At 52.3% G+C, this 12,654-nt stretch overlaps 2 protein-coding genes across 2 annotated transcripts; one reads left to right on the top strand and one right to left on the bottom strand.

Annotated features, from left to right (window-relative positions):
• Positions 1–3,082: 3,082 nt before the first annotated feature.
• On the bottom strand, positions 3,083–7,601 carry LOC139832269 (uncharacterized). The gene is made up of 5 exons (XM_071821988.1): positions 7,509–7,601; positions 5,107–5,994; positions 4,328–5,062; positions 3,810–4,273; positions 3,083–3,650 (listed from the first exon to the last, which is right to left on the bottom strand). The coding sequence occupies exons 1-5, from the start codon at positions 7,599–7,601 to the stop codon at positions 3,083–3,085; spliced, it is 2,748 nt and encodes a 915-aa protein (XP_071678089.1).
• Positions 7,602–11,390: 3,789 nt separating this feature from the next.
• On the top strand, positions 11,391–12,284 carry LOC127310899 (RING-H2 finger protein ATL66-like). The gene has a single exon (XM_051341518.2). The coding sequence runs from the start codon at positions 11,486–11,488 to the stop codon at positions 12,077–12,079; it is 594 nt and encodes a 197-aa protein (XP_051197478.1). The 5' UTR covers positions 11,391–11,485; the 3' UTR covers positions 12,080–12,284.
• Positions 12,285–12,654: the final 370 nt, after the last annotated feature.

The raw sequence follows: 12,654 nt of genomic DNA, 5'->3' as shown, positions 1-12,654 counted from the left end.
CATAAAACCCCTACTCATGCCTTGGTTGTATTGCTCTGCGAAGGCTCGCGAGGTACAAGAGGGTTTTACAGGGTTCTCTAGATCTAGATGCGATCTGGAGGTAGGTTCCGGATCTGATCCAAAGCCAAAGCCCCTTCTATGGAGAAACTGCCCTCCCTTTTATAGGGGCGCTGGTCCTCCTCCCCACGGAAACATGGAGGAGGGGTTGCCACAACCGCGCCAAAGGAAGAGGGATAGCTGTCCCTAACCTACCACCGATGGACTTGGTTCACGACAATGGAATGCTAGCCCACGGGATTGGTTAGTTCCTGCTAACATCGCCCCTGCTGCTCTGCACCGCCCATGGAGCCCTTTGCACAAAGTAGCAATGGCCGAAACCTTTTTGCAGGGCAGTGCCAACTATCTTCTTGTCTTCATGGGTGAGGGTGTGGCCGCCGTGCTAGTCTGCGTGGTCGTCATCGTTTCCATCAGCAGCTGCGCCCTGCCACGCGCCTTGACTCCTGGTCCTCCTCGCGAGGGGTTTCATCTTCCAATGAAACCGCTAAGTGTCATTCTCCTCACAAGGGGATCCTCGCGAGGGTCTTCTCCTCGTGAGGCATACATGCCTCGTGAGGGAACTCTTCCTCGTCGATGTAGATGGGCCATTGCCTGGGCCCAGGAGCAGGTGGGCTGTGGTACCCCCAAAGCCACGTGCCGGAAGCGAAGGGTCAGGGGCCCCAAGAGTTGCTGGGCTCGCACAACGGAATGTTGCAGCGCACGTCGCTCACTGGAACATGGGCGCAACTGTAGCCCTCATCGTGGCGCAATCCGCGTCGTGGAGACGAAATGGTAAGTGATCGCGGGACGCCATGCGTCTCCGGACGTGCATCGGGGATGGAACCGTCGCATCCCGCTGGATGCTCTGGGAACCGCTCCCGCACCCCTTAAAGTCTGTGCTAGGCGTAGGGCGGTTCCTCCTCATTTCCTCCACCACTGTCACCACCTTCCCCACTCCACCTGCCTTCTCTCACAGCGACCACTCTCGCCGCTTGCTGCCCCTCATGGCACCGAAGCAGAAACCAGAGGAGACGACAGTGACCGTTGCCACCCCTGGTGTGGCCGGCGCTTCGGTGGCGCCGGTGAAGCGGGGGAGTAGCCACCCTCGGGGAAGAAAAAACAAACCGAAAATGGCGCCGGCTACCCCCGCCGCGGTGGTCTCAGCGCCACGCCGCCGAGGGGAGATGGCGGGCTTCCCGCGGCCGCCGGTGCCACTTCCGAGGGTGGCGACGCCCTTGCGGGCAGCGTGCCCCCGACGCTGCCGGTCGAGGTAGACGAGGCACGGCGAGGCCGCGGCCACCCGGAAGCGGACGGGGGAGGTCAGCACCGCCCGGAGATGCCCGCTAGTGGCCCGACCGCTAGGGCGCCCTCCTCCACAGCGAAGCCATCGTCATCGCTTGGCCTTGCCCTCAAGCCATCACCGCTCACGCCACTCCACGAGAAGCTGAAGCTCCCCGACGAATTCACCAAGATCTTCTCCCGGTATGAGCCAGGCTACGCCTTCCTGAGGGAGGCTAGCCCAAAGCAGGAGACCTAGAAGGTGGTGACCCACCGCGATGGCGCTGGGGGCTTGTTCTTTGCGGGTGACTGGAAGAGGTTCGCCCTCTGCTACAGGCTAGAGTGGGGCTTCCTCCTGATGCTCCGCCACCGGGAGGACACCGCCCACTTCATCATCAAGTTCTTTGGCGACAAGGCGAGCCGCATCTCCATCAGACCTGCGAGGGCGTAGGCACAGCCGCTCCCTCCTTCCCGACGCCACCTACCTTGAAGACCTCAGGAGGGCCCCACTTTTTCTTTGCTTTCCGAAACATGTAGTCCGTCGTGTCCCTGCACCAAACTTGTGATTGCCAAGACAATGCCCTCGTGGGCTTTATGTTTACTTCATGAATGTTTGCTTTTGTCATGTGATTACTCGTTAGCTCTTTGCCTCTTAACCCCTCATGGAGCCTATTTCACTCTTTCCTCGCGTTTTGGATGCTCTACGTCATCAGGGGCCAGCCCCCGAGCGCAATGGCCACCAGTCACTAGTATGCCGCTCGTGGAGCGTGGCCGGGCTAGCGGGCGCCAAGGCTCTGGTGAGGCGGCTGAAATGGCTCACCAGGTCATCCCTCGAGGCTCCATTAGGCGTGCAAGTGACCCGTGCTCTACATCATCAGGGACTAGCCCCTGAGCGCAATGGCCACCAGTCACTAGTATGCTGATCATGGAGCATGGCAAGGTTAGCAGGCGCCAGGGCTCTGGCGAGGAAGTTGAAGTGGCTCATGAGGTCGTCCCTCAAGGCCCCCTTTGACGTGCAAGCGGCGCAAGGAAACAGAGATATGACCCGCTGAGGTAGGAGGCGGGAGCTAAGCATGAAGAAACAAGTGTATCTTGAACTTAGCTTTTAGAGTAGCTGTTTTCGTGGGCTACGCCTCGTGATGGACTTCCCGCGGTTCCTCATGAGGAACTTCTCGCGGGGCCTCGTGGAGCTTTCCTTTAGGTCTCAGCGAGGAGCCGCCCCCGTCCTGCATCCTGTATCCTGCTCTGGCGACAAAGGAGTACACACATGTTTATGAAAAGCGGCACTTCTGTGCGCTCATTGGTTTGTGCTTGGGTGTCACGTGAGAAGATTGAACACCAAGGACTTGGTGAGATGGCGTATGTCGGGAGCAGGGCCCTTGCCAGAGCTCAGTCTCTTTGGGTTTTTCGGGCTCGCTGGGTTCTGCCCAGGCGTAGGCACCGTGCCTAGCCCCCGCTCACATGATACACAAGTGAGAGTCCTTGAGCGCACGCAGCCCTCAACAAAGGAAACACTCAAAGGGTAGGTAACTTAGGTCCACCGCTGAGAAGCGACGTAGTTCATTACAAAACTCACCGCTGTGATGAGCATAGGGCCTTCCTCGTGGAGGGAAAGGTGAAAAGTGCCACGTGTTGAGAAACGGGGCCCCTCGTGGAGGGCTAGAGCTCTCGTGGACGATGTCTGATGCTTAAGAGAGTCTCCAGGGGTGCAAACCATTGCAGCGCTGCTGCTTGCCAGATGGCAGCCATGTTCTGTGCTGTGAGAGTGTCACGGGTAGAACTTACGGAGGTGTTGGATGTTCCAGGTGTTTTGTACTGGTTCACCCTCCTCTGTTTCTAGCCGTGCTGTGCCTAGCCAAGAGATGTGTTTCACCCTGAAGGGTCCCTCCCACATTGGTGAGAGCTTGTGGACGCCCTCGCGAGAGAGTATCCTCCTTAAGACAAGGTCATCGGCCTCGAGCATCCTGGGACGGATGTGGCGGCTGCGGTAGCGGCGCAGCTCCTGCTGGTACTGAGCTGCGTGGAGGGCGGCTCTGCACCGAGCTTCCTTGAGGAGGAACATGCGATCCTTGAGGAGTTCCTCCTGGCGAGATTCGTCGAAGGTAAGGACTCGTGGTGAACCATGCTTCAGCTCAATGGGGAGGACCGCTTCAGCCCCGTAGATGTGGAAGAAGGGTGTTTCCCTGGTAGGCTTGGTTGTAGTTGTGTGTATTGACCACAGCACGGGCTGGAGGCTGTCGAGCCATTTTTTGCCGCATGCTTTGAGCTTGGTGTCGAAGCTTTTCGTCTTGAGGCCCTTGAGCACGTCGGCGTTGGCGCGCTCGGCCTGGCCGTTGCTTTGTGGGTGAGCCACAGAAGCATAGTAGATCTTGGTGCCGACAGAGGCGCATTAGGCCCTGAACATGCCGCTAGTGAACTGGTTGCCATTGTCGTTGATGATGCGGCTTGGCATGCCGAAGCAGCAAACTAACCCCTTGATGAAGTTGATGGCTGACCTCGCAGGGATCATGCAGACGGGTTCCACCTCTACCCATTTGCTGAACTTGTCGATGGCGACGTAGAGGTAGCAGTAGCCCCCTTGTGCCCGTGGGAACGGACCCAAGTTGTCCAGCCCCCAGACCACGAAAGGCCATGTGAGGGGCATGGTTTGCAGCTCTTGCGCAGGCTGGTGGATCTGCTTGGCATGGAACTGGCATACTTCATAGGCCCTGACGATCTCAATGTCGTTCGTGAGTGTCGGTGGCCAGTAGAAACCGCTTCGGTACACCTTGCCGGCAAGGGTGCTCGCTGAGGAGTGATAGCCACACTCCCCAGTGTGGATGTCACTGAGGATATCGTAGCCTTCATCTATGGAGACGCACTTAAGTGCGATCCCGTTGGGGCGCCGACGGTAAAGGTCTCGATCCTTGATGTAGTAGCCACTTGCCTGGCGAGCCAAGCGCTCTGCTTCTTCATTTTCCTTTTGAAGTTTTCCGCTCGTCAATTAGTTCTTGAGCACTGTTATCTAGTCCACCTCGTCCTGGCGAGTGAGCTCCAAGACAGTGCGGTCGCCTGAGGTCGAGTCACGGTCTGGAGCCCCTGTGGTTACTGATGGTGGTAGCTCCTCGACGAGGGGTTCTTTGCTCTCAACGGGAGGAGTCGCTGATGGCTTCAAGAGTCTTTCCTCAAAGGTACCTGGGCATTGTGGCAATCGATGCGATGCCCTCCGGGTGATGCCGTCAGCTTCTTGATTCTCTCCACGAGGACCGTGTTTCAGCTCCATACCCAGGAAGCATTTTGCCATCTTGTGGTGCTCCTCCAGATACGCCGCCATATGCTCTTCCTTGGGTGTGTAGCTTTTATTGGAAAAGTTAATGATGAGATGTGAATCACCCTTGACAACGATGCGCTTGATCCCCACCGCGCTTGTGGCCCTGAGCCCGGCGAGGAGGCCCTCATATCCAGCTATGTTGTTGGAGACCTTGTACTCTGGTTTGAAGCGAAGTTGCACGGCGTAGAAGAGATTGTCTCTGGTTGGCGACGTGAGGACCGCGCAAGCCCCCGCGCCCGGTGTGTTGAATGCACCGTCGAAGTGCATGTTCCATTGGCCCAGAGCTATTGCCCCTGGCAGCGTGGACTCTTCCTCGTGAGGCTCACCTGCGTAGGGATCTGTCCACTCCGAGGTGAATTCCGCCAGGGCCTTGCTCTTGATGACTTTGGTAGTCTCGAAGGTGAGCTCAAAGGGTTGGAGCTCGAAAGCCCATTCTGTCTCGTGAGAGAGTTTCTTGAAGTGACGTTTGGGTTGCGCAAGACTTGCTCCAGGGGGTAGGAGGTGACCACCGTTAAGGGGTGGCCCTGGAAGTAATGGCACAGTTTCCTTGAGGCGACGAGGAGCGTGTAGCGTTCGCGAGCATCTCGCAGCACCATGCTGACGATGTAGGTGGGGTGCTGCACGAGGGTGGGATCCTCGGGAGCTAGCTCTTCCGGAGGCTCTGACTGCTCGTCCATGTTTCCCTCCTCGGCGAGGATTTCCTGTGGCATAACCTCGGCGAGGGCTATTGCCGGTGGGGCCTCGGGGAGTGTTGCCTCATGAATTGCTTCGGTGGGTTCCTCGCCCGTCACCCCTTCCTCGGTGAGGGTTTCTAGGCTTGGCGAGGTAAACTTTTCCTTGGCGATGACTTGTTTCTTCCGTTCCACGATGAGAACTGCACATGCCGTTCGTGGTGTGGCTGGTAGGTATAGCAGTAGAGGCTCGTGGGTCCTGGGGGCAACCATGATTGGTGGGCTCGCGATGTAGCGCTTAAGCTCATCGAAGTCCTTGGCGGCTTCCAACGTCCACTGGAACTTGCCGGTCCTTTTCATGAGCTTGAAGAAAGGCAAGGCCCTCTCGCCGCTTCTAGCGATGAAGCGCCCCAGAGTAGCCATGCACCTCCTGAGGCGCTGCATTTCCTTGAGGTTGCGGGGAGGTTGCATCTCCTCGATGGCCCTGACCCTGTCGGGGTTCGCTTCAATCCCACGGTTTGAAACGAGGAAACCCAGAAGTTTGTCCGATGGCACCCGGAAAGCGCATTTGGCTGGGTCGAGCTTGATATTCACCTTGCGGAGGTTGGCGAACATCTCCTCAAGGTCCTCGATGAGGGTGCGCTTCTTGCGACTCTTGACCACGATGTCGTCAACGTAGGCCTCTGCGTTCCTCCCCAACTACTCACTGAGGGCTTTCCGCATTAGCCTCTAGAAGGTGGCCCCCGCGTTCTTCAGGCCGAATGGCATGCACAAGTAACAGTACACGCGTTCTCCCCCGAACATGAAAACTCAGGAGAACTGCACTTTACGTGAAGGATCAAACAAAAGATATTTAGAGAGAGGTAGTGGCAGTAATGGTATGTATGATCTAAAAATGATCCATATCACAAGCGCGCTGCCCAAAGAATCGATGGAAAGCTAGGGTAGGCCTCTCCTAGGTAATTACTCAATGATCAACATCATCCACACTTACTAAACAAGTTGTGCGGCATGCATGTCAACCCCATTTTTCTGTTTAACAAAAGGTAAATACTACCAGTGGAGTTAGCTCAAAACACAATTAACTCGCACTTTCATTTGTGAAGCTTAATTTGGAGACTTGTGTAGCCGTACTTATATGAAATAACACAAAACTTATCAGAGTGGGGTTTACTTTTAGGCTTGATGACTGATGAGAACCATGCACGGGCTTGGTGGCTTGAGTGAATGGTGGTGAGCTCGTCCACCCGGATTTGAGTTGTAGGTGACCAAATTAAATGGAGTGCTATTTAGTGTGTATTAATTTTCTGCCGGAAAGGTCTTATCTTCTACATAACAACGGATAGCTAAGGGACGGATCCGTCCCCTTTTGATCAATGTGTACACTTGATGTACCTCATCCTCTGATCAATCGGAGTGGCCCCGCAATCGAGAAATTCACGTGTGTGTAGTTGCCCCGGCTAACTAAGTTCGCCGCAGTGGTACTTTCTTATTTGATTCGGAATAGTGTAAATCTAGTGTGTCCATCTTTCGCTTTAGTTTTCTCCTTTCTTTCACCTAAACCTATCTTCATGGGATGGACATGCGAAAGAATAATATCGTCTCTCCCATATTACCTACACATCGACCTTATATCTATCTACAGTAGTGCGGAGTAGATACCATTTTCTTTGCAGGTACAAAGTAGATAACATTAAGAACTGTTAGACTTGTATATTAGCTGGATAGCTTCTTTAACCGGTACCTTTACATGTATGTGTATGTACCTCTTGGTACTCCTATATAATGAGATAGGCCACACCTCACATCGCCGTGCCGGTTTCCCCAAACAATTTTTCTTACCGGAATGCACGCACTGCATGCATGTAGCTGGAAGCAAGGTGCACGCTCTGGCTTCTTTCTGCCAGCCGCTTGAGTCGATTTGATCGTTGTCGTGTTTAATTAAACTCAACTTGGCTAGATAATCTAGATGAAAATCACCAAAATCATTCTATATGATGATAATAACCACTTAGATGAGTCAATTATGATGTATGACACAATAAACTACGAAGAAAATAGATGCATTGTACATGCATCACCGCCGCCACTAGTGTTCGAGGGAGGAGGGGTGGTCTGGTGTGGTGTGGAGAACACTTGATGGAAACAACGAGGGAGGCCTGCTTGGTTGGCAAGAGGAGTGGATAAGACGACGTTCCTTAGGTAGAGCGTGCCTTAGCGAATTTGAGGCACTCACAACGAAAGGTGAGGGCGGATATGCAGTGGCCGGAGCCATCATTGAGGTCGCGGATTAGATTGACCGGCATGTTACAGTGTTGGCAGGGGACCCAATGTCGCGCAGCTTGTTAGCGAGGCACTTGATAGAGTGTAGAACACTGTGATGGTCATGTTTCCTTGGACAATGTTGTGGAACTTCTGCTTGGCATAGACTATGCGTTGGAGTAAACTTTCGAGGAAGTGCTCAGTGGTGGCAAACCACAGGGACACGACATTGTCGGAGGGCTTCATAACGGAGTTGAGAGCGTCCTAGAAAATGGTGGTGTAACCCCAGGAGATGATGCATTGATCGATCTAGGACAATGTGTATTCCATCTCCTTGATCTTATCGATGAGGGAGCCATCAATGTGATCTAGAAGGTCGAGCTTGCAGAAAGTGACCATAAAGTACATTTGCCACGTGGAGAAGGTGGAGTCATCGAGATCGAGGATGACCGGGATTTAGTGGTGGATGGGGATGGTTCAGATGGTGGCGAGGCAGATGGATGGTGATCCGAAAGGGTTGTTGCTACCCTGGAGAGAGAGAAAGAGAGAGAAGAAAGAAATAATTGTGCAACCCAATTATATTCGTCATGTTGTGGTGTATTTGTACACCGGTACACCTAAGGGACCTAAACCCCTAAACCCTAGAGAGGGGAGGACGTGGCCTCCTCCCCTCTCTGCGCTGCTGCTAGCCGTCATGGCAAGCGCTCCCCCGTCCCCGTTGGTCAGAGCTTCCATACCTCGTTTTGTTGTAAGGTGCGGCCCCACTACAGCGGACCCCGTCGATCGCCGGCGTGATCCGATGGCTCCCAAGTGCAGGAGATCAATTGTAGTATTTTTCAATAAGAAAGGTTGTCGAACCCACGAGAAGCTGAAGGTATTGGTTAGCAAAATTGACAAGAAAGTAGTAATAAGAAAGTAGTAATAATTTGCAATAAAAATGAAGTGCAGAAAGTAAATAACAAATAAGTAAATGCTCTCGATGAGAGAAAAACCTAATCCTCTATACAGCAAGAGGACAAGCTCAAGTATGTGTGCGCTTATATGAGACTAAAGTTCTCGAGGGCGTCATGGATTTACTAGCATATGAGTTCTAAAGAACATGGTAAATATTTTGTCTAGTTTTATTCAATTAGGGGCGAAGCCTAAGTTAGGTGTAGCCATAGATATGTGCAAACACACCCCTTATGATGGGTCCTAGAGCAATTTTCATGAGCAAGTATAGGAATCATTAAGATATAAATGTTTCACCATATCCATAAGATCATTGGTCTCCGACATAAACCCCTCTAATGCAACCCATAGTATTGAAAAACGGTTTCTGTCAGTTCATCCCTTCCAACACTAATCCATTACATTAAATTGAAGCCCTATGGGCACATATAGGTGAAGTAATATGCAGTCGATGTTCGCATAAAACCATCATAAAACAACATAAAAGATAGAAAACTTGACCAAATACTCATTGCACATCATATAGAATCATAGCCAGATCATCCTATGCCCTCAGGAACGTGGGGTACTACTCACAAGTGTCAAACATGATATGGACCAGAGACATAATGGTTCCAACACAATCTGATTATATAATCTCCCCACCAAATAATGACAAAGTACCAATCACGAACATGCAATAAAACTGAAAACAATATCCGGACTTCAGTTCAACACAAACTATGTGGGGGATGACGTCGATCTCGTAGATGGAGATGGTGGTGATAATGGTGCTGATGGAGATGTTGATGGAGATGCCTCCCCCCAAGCCAAGGAAGAGTGGGTATGTCGATGGCGTCGATTTCCGCTTCACCGGAGGCACCGGTCCACCAGGATCTGCCCTCTCCCGGAGTAGGAGAGAACTTTCGCCTCCGCCGCCACCTCAATAAATCTCAGGAAAAATATGGCTTAGGTTTTTGGGCGAAACGGAGCTTCTGGAATAAAAGGCGGCCCGAGGCGACGCTCGATGAGCGAACGGGCATGGGTGGCGCTCCCTATCTGTTTGGGCACGCCACCTGATGCCGTTCGCACCTCGTGGCCCCTCTCGCGTGGTTCTTTCGCTCACGGCCATTCTTCGGGTGAAAAAATGATCAGGTATTTTTTCCTTGATTTTTAGCGATTCAGAAAGTCCTAAAACAAATAAAATACGACAAATAAGGTTTTCTGCCTCCCAGTAATTAAATACCAATGAAGGGGACTTTGTAGGAAAGTCCTGAAATCGACTAAAAATGCATAGAAAATGATGTATGATGGCAAATAACAATGAAAACTTAACATATATGTAGCAATAATGATGATGCGAAATGCACGTATCATCATCGGACACCGCCAACTTGCATCGACTGCGAGGGTGGCGCGATGTCGTCGCCGCCCTCCGTGCTCCTATATTTTGTCTGTTGCGGGACACAGACTGCTCCCGCCTATATCCTTCCTTCATGGGCCACACCGAATGTGGCCCAAAGTTTCGCTCCTTTTCTTTTATGTTCAAATTTTATTTTATTTTTGAAAAATATGAAATCTAAAAAATGTTCAAACTTGGAAAAAGTTCGAATTTGAAAATTGTTCAGATCTAAAAATTGTTGAAATTCGAAAAAAAAAGTTCAAATCTAAGAAAAATCAAACATAAAAAGGTTCAAATTTGAAACTTTTTAGAAAAACGACCAGAAAACCAAAGAACCGGGGTGGACAACCAGCAAAATTGGAGGAAAACCCAAAAGAAAAAAATTAATTAGACAAGAAACTGGCGGAAAATGTAGTGCCCACACTAATGGCCCCAGGAGTGAAACCCCGCCTTGTGTTGAGCGCCACACAATGCCCGCTATGAGCGGAGAATAGGATTTTGCGCCCTCCACTTCGGCGCTAGGTTATCCCAGCATCGTTCCTCCACTGTGTGATGGGGCCGTGTGGATTGGGCTTCCCAAGTGAGTAGATGAGCTACTGGGCAGAAACGGTCCGTGTGTGAGCTAAAAAAAAAAAGAAGAAGGGGGAAGCGAGTTGCACCGGAACGGCCGGTGTTGTCCCTCGGCCCATTTTCTGCCTAGTTTTGGGCCTGATGTCGAATCGGACAGACAAAAACCAGTTTGCACGGGCTTGTCTATGTTTTTAGCATCCGACTTTTCCGGATTTACGTTTATATTTGCTAGCAACCAGATGCACCCACTCGAGTTGCCACCATAGCACAAACTATATCCCGTTTGGGAACGACCTAAGGGCCCCCTTAAACTGAGAACATTATATGGTGATGATTCCTGAGATTAGTTCATGGTTCAATCTCAACACCCTTGAGACCTTTAATACCCTCTTCACTAAGAGAAACTATTACTCTCCCACGGTGGCGTGGCCTCAATCTAGGAGAACTTTGAATTCCTGCTGCTGTATATGCAAGAACTCACGCTTTGATTGGACTATACTACCTCCATCTCAAGGCTTAAGGTTCATATTTCTTAGAAATTCAAACTACGCTAAGTTTAACCAAGTTTTTATCAAAGGTAGTCGATTTTATCTGGTTCTATATATCATCATCATCACGGAAACCAAGAAAATTCAAAGGCTATGTTATCATTTGCTATCATTGAGATGCCCATAAAAATATGAGCACGACATGAGCCGTTAGTGAGGTGGGCTTGGGGATAGAGGTTCATTGTCGCTAGACGTCAGTCGGCACCGGAGCCGTGGAGGCAGTCTAGACAGTGACTGCCGCCAAAGATAGATGTGTTCACGTCCCCCTCTTGCCGTTTTTTATGCATTCGAAAACGTGCTACACGCACCCAACTACCAGAGCCAAACAGTGATAAATTGACGTGGCATTGTGCCGTGCCAGTTCCAGTTACTTCCCAAAAGTATCCGCCGGATACTTTCCTCCATCCCTCCCGTCCCGTCCAGGCTCCAGAGAGGCGTGAGCTAAGCCAAGCGGGGCCAAGTGCCGCTGCCGGCGCGAATGGTTCCGCCCACAGCTGCCGGCGGGCTCTCGGCCTCCCCCTCAACAGCCATGCCGGAGCATTCCCACGGGGCCAAGTGCCGCTGCCGGCCCGCGCGCTCCGCCTGCGCCTGGGCGCGCGACATCTTCATGGACGTGCTGACCGCCGCGGTCACGCTCCTCATCCTCTTCGGCATCGCCGCGTGCCTCCTCGTGACGCCGCTCGTGTTCGCCGCGCGTGCATTACGCCGGCAGGCCAGGCGGTACGGCGCCTTCTCGCCCGACGACCACCCGCGGCCGCTGCGGCCGCGCCACACCGGCCTCGCGTCCGAGCAAATCAGCCGCCTCCCCAGCTTCGAGTCGCCCCCGTTCGATCAAACCTCGGCCTGCATCGTGTGCCTCGAGGCGGCGCGCGGCGGCGAGCGGTGGCGCGCGCTGCCTCCCTGCGGCCACGCGTTCCACACCGCCTGCGTCGACCCGTGGCTCCTCCTGTCGTCGACGTGCCCTGTCTGTCGCGCTACCGTAGCAATCCTCCCAAGAAGCGAATCGCAGTTGGGAGACGGTATCGAGAAACAGCCTCTGTCCCTCTATTTCAGTCCACCTCATGGTGGCTAGCTCCCAACGCCATCTTGGGATGTAAGGTTTGGTTTTCGATCAGCAGCTCCACAGAATGGCTTCCCGCCTTGCTGTGTAATCCTTGCTGCTGTAGCTAGGTTTCGTGTGGATCATCCTGCTGTTGTAAACCGAGAAGAAAGTTTCTCCTTGCTGACGACTTTGCAATGTCAACTTCTTCACTTTGAAGTGTCAACTTCTTTATTTACTTTTCCAGTACTAAGCAACAGGAGAAGAAAAGACATCACACAGCTTTAACCTAATAAAAGCTAGACTAAAAAACCCTCCACCGGGCTCTAAGGCCAAGGACAAGGAAGCGCTACGTACGGACGGCCATCTCCAGGCTGCGCCAGATCGACAGCGCCATGAGGAATATCGACGAGCAGACCATAGCTTAGCTTCATTCTCTTGCGTGTGATGTCCCATGTATCGTTTTTTTTTTTATCTTTCTTGCTGTGTACTGAACTTTGTTGGATCGTGTCGGACTGTCGGCTGTTGATCGCTTTATTAGTTATAGCAGGGCTATGCTCGGCCTTCCGTCTAAAAAAAAACCTCCATCCCCTTGCACACACAGATCC

The sequence above is a fragment of the Lolium perenne genome, chromosome 6, assembly GCF_019359855.2.
Source record: "Lolium perenne isolate Kyuss_39 chromosome 6, Kyuss_2.0, whole genome shotgun sequence".
NCBI classification, from domain to species: Eukaryota; Viridiplantae; Streptophyta; class Magnoliopsida; order Poales; family Poaceae; genus Lolium; species Lolium perenne.
This window is presented reverse-complemented; position numbering and strand designations above follow the sequence as displayed.